Here is a 16,093-nt window from a genome sequence, read left to right on the forward strand (position 1 = left end):
ACTGGCCCACCTTTTTTATTTGGTTCTTTGGTGATTTTGTTTCATTGCTTTGTTCTGTTATTTTACTTCTCCGAACAAATTTATGATTGTTAATTTGTAAAGAAAATAACTCTAAGCTGATCTTTCAATGACATTTATAAGCACCATGTTATTTTTTACATATAGACATGGCAAACTTTATTATGTTGCCAAAGATCACAAAACTGATGCCATCAAGTAACACAGCTGTGTATGAAATTTGAAGGCACACTCTGAAAGCTATACACACTCTGGCTGGTTAAAGATTGTTAAGGTTCTTTTTGATTTCAGTTGAAAATAAAAATTTCAGTTTTCTCATTTGCTCCTTTAAAATATTAACTTTAATAAGGTTTTCTTAAACATTAAAATATCATACCAGATTCAAACCATCAGTGTCTGCTAGGAGTTTAATGTATGCACCTCCACAATCAATACCATCTTGAAAATTTACTTCATATCTAAATGAAGGGAAAAAGAATCATACTGCTGATAAATTTAAAAAATTACTAATTTCTCTTTAAAATTGAATGTATTACTCTCAATTCATTTAAACACAAATGTTTTACATCACCAAAAGCTCTTATAAAGCATATCCACAACACACAGGGAATAAGCAGAAATGCTTTGTCTAGGCACATCCTTAAAATACGCAAAGTAGAATGATTATAATCAACTATAGAAAAGCCAACCAACTTGTTGAAATAAGTTTTCCCATCAAAACTTGCTGAATTAAGGATAAGATACATTAAAACTATAATAGGAAACTTCAAATTCAGATAAAGCAAATACTATACATACTTCTTTATAAACTGAAAAATGAAGATTATGAGGACCATAGGTATAGCAACAGATTTCTAAGAAATTGCTGATAGATCTTAGATATATCAAGTTCATTAATTTGTACTTTAATTCAACTATGCCTAAACCATATTAAATAACTGGTACGTTTAATTAAATACCTCCAGCAAAGAGATTTTATAATCTCAGTCAATAACCTAGAGTATCTCAGATCTTAACAGCCAGGAAATACAGAAAAACAACTGAAGGCGTGAACTGATATGAGAGCTTTTTCATGGATTTGCAACACTGTGTAATTTTCAGCAGAAGATTTTCTTGTTGTTTTGTTTTTATAAAGGAAATTGTCTTGTTTAGGCAATAAATATAGACATATTGAGTAGTATTTAGGAGAAATTCTTGGTAAATTATTGATTATATACGAAATAATCAATGAAATAGCCCTTAGAGTGAAAAACAGTAAAAATCAAAATGGTTGTGATTCAGTCTCATGAATTAAAAGAAATGAAAACTAGAGAAATAACAGGAACCAGTGATCATTTTAAGAAAGGACTACAGTTTAAATTTTTTCTAAAAAACAAAAAAATTCAGTGATAACAAAGGTAAAAACAACAAAAAAATAGCATACAAACCCCTGACGGTTTGAACCCAATTAATGTATATATTTTGCACTGAAGAGAACAAAGGAAATACAGTAAAATTTTAAGTGATTGTCTGAGTTGCCAGATTATGATGATCTTTCCTCCTACTTTCTACTCTGCTTGGTTTCTCAAGAAGCATACAACGGGGTTTACCAGCATGTGCTTTGGAGCTAGAGAGACCTGAGATTTATTCTTGATTCTGCCACTTATTCTAGTGACACCGAGGGTAAAGTCAAATTATTCAAGCTCCAGGACCTCAAAGGATCATGATGCTTAAATAATACCATGCACAGCAACGGACAGATGTCTAAAATGTTAGCTTCTGTTATGATCAAAAGGAAGGGTTTGGTTTTTTTTTTCATTTTTTAAATAAAGGACAGTTTGTATTCCTCAAAGCCTTGTCACTATTTTTATTTTAAGCACTAGCCAACAAAGAAATGTTTTCTCATGGAACATGCTTTTATAGACTATAATGTAAAAGAAATGGTGCACAGTGTGAATTAAAGGTAAATATTAATTATTTTAGGTAAAATAAAATAAAAAGATAGTTTTATTTTAGGTGATCAATGGACAAAGGGTTCTGTGAAAAGTAAGAACTGAAAAAAAATGATGTAAATTGTCCCTATAAATATGAGCATAGTTTTGTGGTTATAATATGCCTAGACCTAATCATTATGCCTATTTCTCCCATTGCAAATGTGCAGAATTTTCAATCATTAACTTGTGCCTAATGTAAACAACTCATAGTGGATTAGGGATCACTGAATGTGTGTCTCATAACTCAACTGCTACTATTCCTTAGTCACAGGAAAGAGGAGGACATGGAAGATACGTGGCAACCCTATTTCCTGAGAGTATCATTTCCCACACTCTCCTATGAAGCAGTAATTATTGTTGGTGGGGGGGAGTTCTGTGGTGAAATATGCCTGGAAGACACAGTACTGAAGTCAGAAACAGATTTTTGCATGTAGAACTTCTTTCTCCAAGTCTAAATGGTCAAGCAAATATGCTTCCTTATGTCTACAGTAAGGACATGCTTCGTTTCTAAAACTTGTATGACCACATAATGCATATTAACATGTACACCATTTGGGAAAAGCAACTTGAGAGTAAAGTTATATTGTGAATCCATTGTATTTATAGTACTTACTATAAAATTTATTTATCCTATTTCATTGCTTCAATATTAAGAGAAGACATTTACTCTCCTTTGAGTTGTTTTAAACATATCAAAGCATATCAAAGACTGCTATTCAATTCTTCTTGGCTTTCCTTTTCTTTTTTCAGGACGTAATTTCCAATTACTTAATAATTCTTCAAGACTTATTATCCAATCTTTGCTTCTATCTTTTGCTTACTTGCCTAGTAGTGATTTATACCTTCTAAAGCATTAAATTTTATTCATTTTACTCTGAAAATACACTTTCTATTATTTTTCTTTACCCTATCATTAAAGCCACAAAAGGTCAAAATAGAAAGTGATATTATATCCAACTAAGTTTCAACAGAAAAATAGGATTACTTTCAAACTTTCAAGAAAAAAGAAAAGCCAAACACTCAATAACAACAAATACTATCAAGCTCAAATATTAGTGCCAATAAGTACTTGTAAAAATATTTTTAATTTGTTACTAGTCATATATTCCTTGACATTATTTAAAATTTTAAATTTATTGACATGAGAGTGCAACTAAGCCAAAGCGACACAAGTGAAAAATGAAGGCAAATACACCAAATGTCATATTTTTAAAAATTTCTAAAACACAAAATGACATTGTAGTTATTCTATGTAGGAACATGTTTAACATGGTAACAAAAAAAACTGAAGTGGTTCTAGAGTGATATACTTTATAGTTAATATTTCTTTATGTTGTCATTAACTTTGGACAGCCAAATCTTCTAACAGAAGGGAGAAAATGACATTTATGCATTTCCTTTTCTTTGTTTTTAATTTGAATTTTATCAGGCTTTTAATTGTACTTATATACATCTATTTTGCTTTATATCCATTTTATGTAGGTGAATCTTGAAAAATTTATACCTGACTTTATGACAGTATACATGTAAGCAATATCATACTAAAACTAGTTTATGGCACATCGTGTGGGGAGGGGAGGGAAGGATTGTCTGTGTAAACATGTGCCTCTGAAACTAATAATACACTATATGTTAATTAAATTGAATTTAAATTTTAAGAAATTAAAAAATAAAAGGTGGAAAGACACTGATCTATATATGCATACCCTTTTAAAAATATGTTTATTTCCTTTAAATCTTATAACTGGTTTAACAGCAACATTTATGGTTCCATTCTGAATACACTGACGTTAATATCCTCAGAGCAAGGAATTTTAAGAAAAGAGTTAAAATAAAAATGGTGATTTCAGTATGTATTCTACAGTCTATGGTGGCAGAATTTTTTATATACACACACACACACACACACACACACACACACACACACACATATATATATATGAATGTGTGTGTGTGTATATATATATATATATATATAGTTTTTAAATGAACCTGGCTTTCCGTCAAAACCTCAGAGTATCTGTGTGTATAGATGCATTATGTATTTAAGTAAGTGAAACTAAAAAGGAAATCTGGATTTTTATGCCCATTTTATACCCATTATAGCTATACTCAGAAGCCAAATCAAACAAAACTAACACAAATTTCAGAAAAAGTACTGAAAAACATAGTAAAACTTACTGAACGATCAAGGGTTTATCAGCAAAAATGAAGGGTTTTGCTAATACAGCAGCTATTGCATGATGCTTTGCTCTAGATTTCAGTACCAGACCTCTGTCACCGGGCACTCGGTTCTCTTTCAATTCTTCTATTTCCCATCTTCCTAAAATATAAAGCAAAGCAATTAAACTAAAACCCAAACACTGACTTACAGATTACTTACCAGCAGTGACCCATAAGATTTTTTCAAAAAGGCTGATTTGGGAAAAATAAAATTTTAAATCAATGCACAGAAATCAGTTGTTATCTCTATACACCAACAATGAGACAGAAGAGAGAGAAATTAAAAGAGTTGATCCCATTTACAACTCCACCCCAAACCATAAGATACCTAGGAATAAATCTAACCAAAGATACAACAGATCTGTACTCAGAAAACTACAGAACACCAATGAAAGAAACTGAGGACGAAACAAAGAAATGGAAAAACATTCCATGCTCATGGGCTGGAAGACCAAATACTGTGAAAATGTCTATGCTACCTAAAGCAATCTATACATTCAAAGCAATTCCTGTCAAAATACCATCAACTTTTTCACAGAGCTGGGACAGAGAATCCTAAAATTTGTATGGAACCACATAAGGCCCAGAAGAGCCAACGGAATGTTAAAAAAGAAAATCAAAGTTGGTGGCATCACAATTCCAGACTTCAAGCTCTATTACAAAGCTGTAATCAAGACAGTATGGTACTGGCACAAACACAGACACATAGATCAATGGAATGGAATAGAGAACCCAGAAATGGACCCTCAACTCTACGGGCAATGAATATTGGACAAAACAAGAAAGAATATCCAATGGAATACAAGACAGTCTCTTCAACAAATGGTGTTGGGAAACTTGGGACAGCCACATGCAGAAGAATGAAATTGGGCCATTTCCTTACACCACACATGAAAATAGACTCAAAATGGATGAGATTTAAATGTGAGACAGGACTCCATTAAAATCCTAGAGGAGAACACAAGTTCTGTGACCTCACCCACAGGAACTTCTTGCTAGACACGTCTCCAAAGGCAAGGGAAACAAAGGCAAAAATGAACCATTGGGGGACTTCATCAAGATAAAATCTTTGGCACAGCAAAGGAAACAGTCGACAAAACCAAAAGACAACCGACAGAATGGGAGGAGATATTTGCAAATGACATATCAGATAAGTGGCTAGTATCCAAAACCTATAAAGGACTTGTCAAACTCAACACCTAAAGAACAAATCATCCAATCAAGAAATGGGCAGAGACATGAATAGACATTTCACCAAAGAAGATATCCAAATGGCCAATAGACAAGGAAAAAAAGCCCCACATCACTCTGCATCAGGGAAATACAAATCCAAACCACAATGAGATACCACCTCACAGTCAGAATAGCTAAAATTAACAAGCCAGGAAGTGACAGATGTTGGTGAGGATGGGGAGAAAGGGGAACCTTTTACACTGTTGGTGGGAATGCAAGCTGGTGCAGCCACTGTGGAAAACGGTATGGAGGTTCCTTAAAAAGTTGAAAATAGAGCTACCCTGTGAGCCAGCAATTGCACTACTGGGTATTTACCCTGTAGATAAACAAATGTAGTGATCTGAAGGGGCACGTGCACCCCAATGTTTATAGCCCCAATGTCCACAATAGCCAAACTATGGAAAAAGCCCAGATGTCCACCAACAGGTGAATGGATAAAGAAGATGTATATATATACACACACACAATGGACTTCTACTCAGCCACCAAAAAAAATCTAAACAAACAAACTTGCCATTTGCAATGACATGGATGGAACTAGAGGGTATTATGCTAAGCAAAAGAAGTCAATCTGAGAAAGGTAACTTTATGATCTCACTCATACGCAGAATTGAAGAAACAAGGCAGAGGATCATAGGGGAAGAGGAAAAAATGAAACAAGACAAAACCAGAGAGTGAGACAAACTGTAAGAGAGTCCTAATCATCGGAAACAAACTGAGGGTTGCTGGAGGGGTTGGAGGCGGAGGGATGGGATAACTGGCTGAAGGACATTGGGGAGGGTATGTGTTTAATAAGCACTGGGTATTATATAAGACTGATGAATCATAGACCAGTACCCCTGAAACAAATAATACTATACATTAATTAACTGAATTTAAATATAAAAAAACATTGATTTGGGAAAATAAAACAAAATTTTAAAATAAGAAATAATATCTGCAACTGTATGCATGCCTGCTTTTTTTTCCTCCTATCCGAGAATGGTTTCATTTTCTCAGCTAAAATTATATTTCTCTGACTTTTCAATCAATGAAATTACAAAATATGGTTTGTTGCATTGATGTATCAACACTGTATTTTTAAAACGAGATATTTTAAAATTACATGAGATAAAGAGCATCCTTAACACAAAATAAACAGTTTGCATCAGTCAATTTATTTTTATTTTTCATTATTTTTTTCAAAGATTTTATTTATTTATTTTACAGACAGAGATCACAGGTAGGCAGGGAGGCAGGCAAAGAGAGGAAGGGAAGCAGGCTCCCCGCTGAGCAGAGAGCCCAATGTGGGGTTTGATCCCAGGATCCTGGGATCAGGGCCCAAGCCAAAGGCAGAGGCTTTAACCCACTGAGCCACCCAGGCGCCCCCACTCAATTTACTTTTAAATATGTGGTACTCATCAGCTACTTTCCTTACTTTGCAAAAGTTTTTGTGGGGATATAGGGGCACCTGGCTGGCTGAGTTGGGAGAGCATGTGACTTTTGATCTTGGGGTCATAAGTTTGAGGCCCACACTGGGTGTAGAAATTACTTAAATAAAACTTAAAAATAATAAAAAATAAATTTTAAAAAGTTATCATGGGGATTTAAATTTTATTTTGAAAACTATATGCCTAATGAACATAAATTAAGGTCACCCTTCTCAGGCTAGGCCAATTAGCCCTCAGAACTTTCCACCAAAAATGCACCCAGCACTGGATAAGCACTAAGCTCTAATATGGCAAAGTTGAGTTAGCTCCTCTCTGGGCTGGGATTTTCCATGTTTAAGATCAGAAAGCTCCTGAAATTAGATTATGGGCTACAAATGTTATAAAGTTAGATGGGCTACCTGTAGCCCAAAAGTTGGGTGTTGGAGGGATACCTGGGTGGCTCAGTTGGTTAGGCGACTGCCTTCAGCTCAGGTCATGATCCTGGAGTCCCAGGACTGAGTCCCGCATCGGGCTCCCTGCTTGGCGGGGAGTCTGCTTCTCCTTCTGACTCTCCCACTTCTCATGCTCTCTCTCTCTCTCTCTCAAATAAATAAATAAAATCTTTAAAAAAAATTTTAAAAAAAGTTGTGTGTTGGATTCTTCTTTGTTTTAGAATAGAGAATACACATATCATATTAATTTGCATAAAATATTCTAGTTTTGAGAATTATAGGTATTGCCTATTCCAGTGAACTCACATTAGCAAAAACTGTTTTCTAGTATCATACCAACCTGAAATACTTAATAACAAGCACTTATGAATCACTAATGCTCTTTATATTACTTTTTTTACTTCTAAAAAAAAAAAAAAGAAAAACAAAACCAATAGTGCAAGAACCTGAACAGTCATGAACCACAGAGAAGTATTTTTTGGTCTATCATTGTGCAGAATTTATTGCACTTTATAAAATTCATTTTTAAAGGCTCACGGGTTTCTATTCCTTGTTCTTTCCCTAATTTGGTTATACCATACTTCTCTAAAAAACATGAATTCATTTGATATTTCTTCTCTCATGCTGATGATAAAATGTATTATCACTACTATCCATGGTTTCACCAAAATAAAACGTCTTCTTTTAAGAAATAACAACTTTATCTTTAGGATTTTCAGGATATTTATTGTAAAGAATTTTTTAAACTTGTCCCTTTTTCCCTTGCAATTATGCACATGTATTACTCAGCTATGAAAAAGGTACCATCTAGCACTTTAATTTTAGAAAACTTGTGACAAGGAAATTATTGCTCAACGACAAGAACTTTTTCCCAGTCCCAAATAAACAACTTTCTATTTACTGATCATTTAGCCAAATTCTAAACAATATCAGTGAATATAAATTCTGCGGTAAATAAAAATTTTTAAAGATTTTATTTATTTATTTTAGAGAGAGACAGAGAGAGGGAGAGAGAGCACACTCTGGGGGTGGGGTGGGGAGTGGCGGAAGGAGGGGCAGAGACCAAGCCCCCTCCATGCTGACAGCAGAGCCACTTCACAGGACCCTGAGATCTCCATCCGAGCAGAAACCAAGAGTCAGATGCTTAACCAACTGAGCCACCTAGGTGCCCCAATTCTGGGGTAAATAACATTTTGAAAGGATTTCACATGGTTTTATATCCTGAAAGCTGGTCTTTTAAATAATTAGTATTTATTCAATATATATACCTAATTTGAAAACTTTAAGTAAGTCTACTCCAAATGCGAACTCTATATTCCAGCACATGTTTCTTAGGTTTGCTTACTCCTGACAAGCTCAGAATGAGCTTTATTCAAGTGGTACTTGATAAAAGCTGCCATTAACTACTGTGAATAATAAATATTCCTGCAAAAGAATCAAATATTAATCTTAACTAATCTCAACCACTTTGTAAACCACACTACTACTATCAATATCCAAAATACCATTTTCAGGATCTAGAACTCGAACAGATTCTGCATTTTTCAAAGTTGCTCTCGAGTTGTTGCTAAAAGCCATTGAGAAACTACACTAAATCTAATATATGAGAAAATTATTTTCATGGGTATGTATGTTTAATGAGACTATAGACCAAACTTGACTGCTAAGAAGTTTGGTTTTTTGCTTGCTTGTTTGATTTTTAACTTGTTAATGTTTTAATGTTTAACTAATTTAAACATTAAAAGCCACTTCTGTCCAACAAGAAATAGAGTTTGAAACTCACTTGTAAGATAGACGATATCTCAATTTTAGGGACCTCCATCAATGGATTCTTCTAAAATTACAAATGTGAAACAAATATCTACCTGAAGTTCTTGAAAAAAAACTAATGTAAACATAGTTTTTAAATTTTTAAAAATTTTATTTTTAAGTAATCTCTACACCCAACATGGGGCCCGAACGCACACCTCTGAGGTCAAGAGTCACTTGCTCTTCTGACTGAGCCAGCCAGATGCCCTAAACATAGGTGTTTTAAGTAAAGCATTCTGTTTACTAATGTGTATTTCTGGGACGCCTGGGTGGCTCAGTGTGTTAAGCCTCTGCCTTTGGCTCAGGTCATGATCTCAGGGTTCTGGGATCGAGCCCCACGTCGGGCTCTGCTCAGCAGGGAGCCTGCCTCCTCCCCTCTCTCTGCCTGCCTCTCTGCCTACCTATGATCTCTGTCTGTCAAATAAACAAATAAAATCTTTAAAAAAAAAATGTGTATTTCTGTGGGTGTATTTTAGGTAGTGTTACGTCTCAGCAGGCTTCCTGCTTCTTTGGGTGAAATTATTTTCCCTAAATGGATTTAGAGAACGAATGCAATATTGCTTGATCTGTGCATATGGCAGAGTTCTTTATGGAGAGTGTAAGCACATACAAACCCAGAGGAGTTGCTGGGATGGAGAATGTTGCAGAGGAAGACATGCAGGCACGATTTTCATCTCACACTAAAATAAACTAGGAGAAGGAAGTAGACAGCTGACATCCTACACATGCTATTATCTCATGTACTGTTCTTGTCATTGTTCTCTTGTAACAGCCTGTTAGAGTCTGCATGAAAGGTCACATCCTTATGGTATGAGGTCCTCTGAGAGAGAGAATCCCCACGATCAGTCACCTTGAGAAGAGGCTGATCTTGCTTTAGGGTACAACCAAGGAGAAGGCTGATTTTAGACTAGAAGGAGGAAGAAATTCTTTCATCATACTCCTAAAAAATCCTGTTAGGGAAGAAAAGATGACCCCTGCATACAGGACATTTCTTTCTATGGCTAAGCCTGAAGATAATGCTAGCAGAGACCCAATGACAGCGGATGTAAGGCTGGAAGATGTGGCTCCAGAAGGAGCCACAGATCTTGTAGTTCTCGTAAATTTCCCCCTGTTCTGCAGTGGCAAGGAGAACCTTGCCCTCAGCTCCAACTCGATGCAGGTGTGCCCATGCTTGAGAAGAGACAACAGAGAACGGCAGGAACCCGGGAAACACTGCTGCTGGACATGCAGTGACTAAACGCAGGGGAGTAAAAATTAAACTCTTCTAGAGTTAAGAAACCGGATGGCAGCTTAAGCACGGACCACCCAGGGACTTCCAGAAATATTAAAAGGAGACAAAAGACTGAACATTCTTTTGTGAAGCATGATGGGGCCCCAGACCTTATCTACATTTAATAGAACTATAATCTGTAAAGCTAGAGAACTCGGGTCATTCTGGTTTTATTGAATATTTAAATAAATATTTTACCATCATATATAGAAATCTCCGCATCTGTATCATCTTTCTTTGCTTTTGATAAGACCCACCTGTAAACAAAGATAAAAGCAAATATGTATCATTAAAACTAAAAACCAGCAATTTATAGACATAATGATTATTAGAAATACAACAAAAGATCATCCAACAGTCACTTCTAATTAAAAAATAAATGCTTAGAGGCTAAGTAAAGATGCCCATATAGAATCCTGCAAGGTTAGAGTTAACTCATACTTGGAATCCACAATTTACTAGTTGTATGATCGTATGTAAGATATACTAAGCCTCAGTTTCCTCACCTGTAAAATGGAGATAAAGATAGTACTTACCTACCTACTTGGGACAGTATCTGGTATATAATAATCAATAAATAGTAACTTTTTTTTAAACCAATATTTAGGATGGAACAGTAATTTGAATTTGTTATCTGAAATTAGATTGATAATATCTACCTTTAGGGACGAAGAAATGTTATAAAATTTTACTTTCTATTTGTAATTTATTTGTATTATTTTCTTTGTATAAATGAGTAACCCTTCAAGTTAAACATTTCTATTGATAACAAAAATGTGTTATGGTACCGGTTACACTGCCAAACAAAGTACTTTAACATTTTTTTATAGTTTTGTAGTAGAGGTAATTTTCATAGATCAATAACCAGTAACTTCAAAAACGCTAATTAAATCAAAGAAAACATTCTCTTGAATGAATACTCACCCAGCCAACCTTCCACTATCAAAAGTTTCTGTAAAATATACTTCTCCTATAGGTTGAGGTGTCTTATATTTAATCTAGAAAACAGATTTTTTAAAATCTAAGGTTATTCATCTTTGCAAATATTTTAATTAAATAATCTCACTAGTTAAGAACCTGGTATGTAATGCACATATAAGTAAAATAAATAAAAGATGACAGGGCCTCAAAACCTTGTATCCTAGTGCAGTAAGATACAAGAGAGTATCAGAGATACAATGCCAGAAAAAAAAATACTGTGTAAGTGCAGACAGAGAATATACTGATTCCTTCTAACACAGGAGGGATGGGAAAAAATTCTATTAGAGAAGGCCTCATGATACAGTTGACATGGCCTTGAAAGGATCTTAACAGGTGACAATATTTGGGAACACAAATCATTAGAAACAGAGGAAATACCATGATCCAACGTGTATAAGATGAAAAACTTAGTGAGCATATAGACTAGTTTAAAATTACTCTTAAATTCCACTGTTACATGATAGAGGATGAGGATACCTTTTGGAGAGATTAGGAACCCAGAGCAGAAAAAGACTCAATAGAGAAAGCACTCCAAAGCAATTATCTGCAAAGCACAGTTTCAAGAGCCCTGTAAGAGTTAGCAGCTGCGATGATGGTAATGATATTGGTGGTGGGGATACAGTGGTTCCTTTAATCCTCGTAAGACTTCTATGAGCAAAGTACTATTATTGCACCCAAGTTACATCCACTGTCACACAGTTAGATAGTTAGAGGACATTACAGGAGCTCAGGCTGCCTGCCTCCAAGCTCATACACTTAACTGCTGTGCTATACAAAACATACCAACAAAACAATTTAAAAGATTAACTCACTGACAAATTATAAAGAGATAATTTGAACTGATGAAGAATGAATAAGTTTGCCTAAAGTAACAGATCAATTTGGGTCCTTTCTGAATCAATCTCTGTGATTCTATCTGTATGATTACGAGATTTCTTTTCTCAGCCTTCAGGGAAAAGGATGCAGAAGGACTTTTTCTACTCACTGTCTCTACCCCAACCTGAGAGTACATTTCCCATCTATTTAACGGGGTAGAAATCAATAATCAAACACAATTCCACGTAATTACTGAAGGGTCAAGATTCTGAATACCCAACTTTTGTATCAACATAGACGGGACTGGAGGAGATTACGCTGAGTGAAATAAGTCAAGCAGAGAGAGTCAATTATCATACGGTTTCGCTTATTTGTGGAGCGTAAGGAATAACACAGAGGACAAGGGGAGATGGAAAGGAGAAGGGAGTTGGGGGAAATCGCAGGGGGAGATGAACCATGAGAGACTGTGAACTCTGAGAAACAAACTGAGGGTTTTGGAGGAGAGGGGAGTGGGAAGTTGGGTGAGCCTGGTGGTGGGTATTAAGGAGGGCACGTATTGCATTGAGCACTGGGTGTGGTGCATAAACAATGAATTCTGAAACACTGAAAAGAAATTAAAAAAATAAATAAAAATTAAAAAAAAAAAGATTCCACTTCCTCTCATTTTTTACAAATGTCACCAAAGGGGGCGCCTGGGTGGCTTAGTGGGTTAAAGCCTCTGCCTTCGGCTCAGATCATGATCCCAGGGTCCTGGGATCGAGCCCCACATCAGGCTCTCTGCTCAGCAGGAAGCCTGTTTCCTCCTCTCTCTCTGCATGCCTCTCTGCCTACTTGCGATCTCTATCTGTCAAATAAATAAACAAAATCTTAAAAAAAAAAAAACAAATGTCACCAAAGGCAGTGAAAGTGTTACGTATCTCCCAATTTCATTAAGTATTAACCTTCCAATGACCCTTGTAGGAGGTGTACCTAAGTCAAACAGCAGCTCTCTGATTACTTACTTTCTATAGATTGCATAAACTAGGTTGTAAAAGAAACGTCCTTGTGGAGTTTACAATCTTTAATATTTTTTTTTAAAGATTTTATTTATTTGACAGACAGAGATCACAAGTAGGCAGAGAGGCAGGCAGAGAGAGAGGAGGAAGCATGCTCCCCGCTGAGCAGAGAGCCCGATGTGGGACTTGATCCCAGGACCCTGGGATCATGACCTGAGCCGAAGGCAGAGGCTTAACCCACTGAGCCACCCAGGCGCCCCTGGAGTTTACAATCTAACAAGAGAAAGAATGTTCACCTTAAACAGCTAAATAACACTTTCATTTGCAAGCAGAAAACTCTCCAAGTGAGTGAGGCAAAGAAATCTGTAACAGCTAAATGTTATGGTCCCTGGCACTTTAAGCAGCTGCTAGCACAACAGAATTGAACCATTCTTACCATCAATAGGATTTCTGAAAAATTTTCCGATGGTCCCAATATTATCTATGGATAGTCCTCAATGTACAAGTTCTTCTGGATTGTCAAGGTGTACAAGAATCTCTGCAGGGTTCTTCAGACTCGTGTTAGCCACCACCTCAAACTACATCTTAACCCGGCTGAGCCAAGACACAGGTGCCTACCTCATGATCACTCCCCTTTCTGATTCACCCTCTTAGTTAGCATTTCCTTTCCTCAGAGAAATAAGTAAAACTACTTGCTTTACTTCTAGGAGAACTGCAAATTATACTACCTTATGTCCTTTCTGAAGAGGGCTGGCTGTGTCAGAAGTGAGACTGGAAACCTTTCAGATAGAAATCCATCAGTCCTCTTCAGCAGTGATAAATTCCTATTCTGGGGGCGCCTGGGTGGCTCAGTGGGTTAAAGCCTCTGCCTTCGGCTCAGGTCATGGTCCCAGGGTCCTGGGATCGAGCCCCATATCAGGCTCTCTGCTCAGCAGGGGGCCTGCTTTTCCCCCCTCTCTCTCTGCCTGCCTCTCTACCTACTTATGATGTCTGTCTGTCAAATAAATAAGTAAAATCTTTAAAAAAAAAAACAACCAAATTCCTATTCTGACAGTAAAAACCTTCCCCATATTTACATTTTAATAAAACTGTGCTAGGAACAATGCATAAATTTCTGTAATACATGGGCACTTTAAAACACAGCAAGAAATTTTGGGGAAAAAACAGCGTTTTCTATTCATTTACAAAATGAATACTGTCAGAACTGAAATGAATCTTAAGGGTTCGTGCTCCTCTGTATCCTGTAAAGGGATAACTTACAACTCATTTCACAATAACCTTACCTCTGAGGGGAGTTCACCTTCATTAACATCAATCTCTTCTGAATTTTCATCAAAATCTTCCATCTCAACACCATCATCCATAAATTCTGCATTAATTGAGATGAACAGAAGTGCCAAACATGGCCAAAAGCTTTGGAAATGCATACTGATTACCTGGGAAGTTAAAAGTTATCAGTGAAAATAAAAGTTGTGAAAAAATAAGTACACTCACAAAGAAATAATTTCTCTTTAATACCACCTTTATTCTAAGATGGCTTTTAAAACAAATCATTGGCAAAATTATGTATATTACACTTTGAACAAATAAAAACACAAACGTCAAATCCCACAGGACACAGATTCTAGAGCTACCCACTTGCCTATATTAACAAAGAGCCAAGCAACACCTGGATGGCTCAGTCGGTCAAGGTCAAGCGGCTATTGGTTTCGGCTCAGGTCATGATCTCAGAGTCCTGAGATCTAGCCCCACCAGGTGCTCTGCTCAGCAAGGATTCCACTTGCCCCCCTCTCTCTCTCCCTCCCTTTCTGGCCCTCCTCTGCACACACACACTCTCTCTCAAATAAATAAAACCCTTAAAAAAAAAAGCATGGACCCCTTTTAAAGAAAGAAATAAGGACCATGATTCTTAAATGTTTATTTTTTTAATTACAATGTCACTTAAGTATATATAAACATACAACCCGAGTTTCACAATTATGGAACCAAAGTACATCTACATATAAACACCAAAAAAAAACCTAAAGAAAAATAATTTTATCACGATTTAATGTGACAGTCTTTTCATGAATCAAATCACAGCTAAAAGAACAATCAGAACTGCAATCAGGTTGACTAAGTTGGATTAACATTCTTTTACATTTATCATAATACTTTGATGACTCAATAATCTCACCATGTCTCCATTTAAATACTGCTAAGTGTCCATTCCTTATTATAGCATTAGAAATCAAACAGAATTTGCCTACCTCTTGGCAGAAATATATGATTTATGTCTTGCTCTCTTCCCATTAACATGTTAAAATTCAAGTTTTATTTTTTGGTGCCAATGGCCTTTCAAACGCAAAGTAAATGTGGACACTGAAAGAATGTGGCAGTCCTTGGTTGTATGATGGGCGAGTGATTCAGATGACCCGCAGTATATCTCTATTATTTATTTTTTTTCAGTTACCATCAACTTGACAATATTTTTTAAAAAGTAAATTCTTAGAGAAAACTCTTACATCTTCCAGAAAATATCGATAGCTGGGTCTGCTTAAGAAACACTGGATTTGGGACGCCTGGGTGGCTCAGACTGTTAAGTGTCTGCCTTCGGCTCAGGTCATGATTCCAGGGTCCTGGGATCGAGTCCCGCATCGGGCTCCCTGCTCAGCGGAGAGTCTGCTTCTCCCTCTCCCTCTACTTCTCCCCCTCCTTGTGCTCTCTCTGTCTCTCTCAAATGAATAAATAAAATGCCTAAAAAAATAAAAAAATAAAAAAAGGAAACACTGGATTTATGAGATAAGCAATTTATATCCACCAGAATAGCTATAATCAAAAAGAGACATTAACAAGTGCTGGGAGGATGTAGAGAGATTGGAACCTTTATGCCTTCCCGGCAGGAAGGTAAAATGATGCAAGTTTTGTAAGATCA

The 16,093-nt window shown here is 36.1% G+C and overlaps 1 protein-coding gene across 1 annotated transcript in view; it reads right to left on the reverse strand.

Annotated features, from left to right (window-relative positions):
- Positions 1–14,609, reverse strand: part of CLGN (calmegin) — a gene marked incomplete at its 3' end in the record, with an annotated part of 36,822 nt that extends 22,213 nt beyond the window's left edge. Inside the window, exons 1-5 of the mRNA XM_080797668.1 lie at positions 14,463–14,609; positions 11,312–11,385; positions 10,586–10,644; positions 4,173–4,314; positions 395–476 (exon numbers count right to left, since the gene is read on the reverse strand). Coding sequence (XP_080653794.1) covers positions 395–476; positions 4,173–4,314; positions 10,586–10,644; positions 11,312–11,385; positions 14,463–14,606 — 501 coding nt within the window. The 5' untranslated portion in view covers positions 14,607–14,609. The remainder of the gene's footprint in view (positions 1–394; positions 477–4,172; positions 4,315–10,585; positions 10,645–11,311; positions 11,386–14,462) is intronic.
- Positions 14,610–16,093: the final 1,484 nt, after the last annotated feature.

Source organism: Martes martes, assembly GCF_963455335.1.
Source record: "Martes martes genome assembly, chromosome: 2".
Taxonomy (NCBI): domain Eukaryota; kingdom Metazoa; phylum Chordata; class Mammalia; order Carnivora; family Mustelidae; genus Martes; species Martes martes.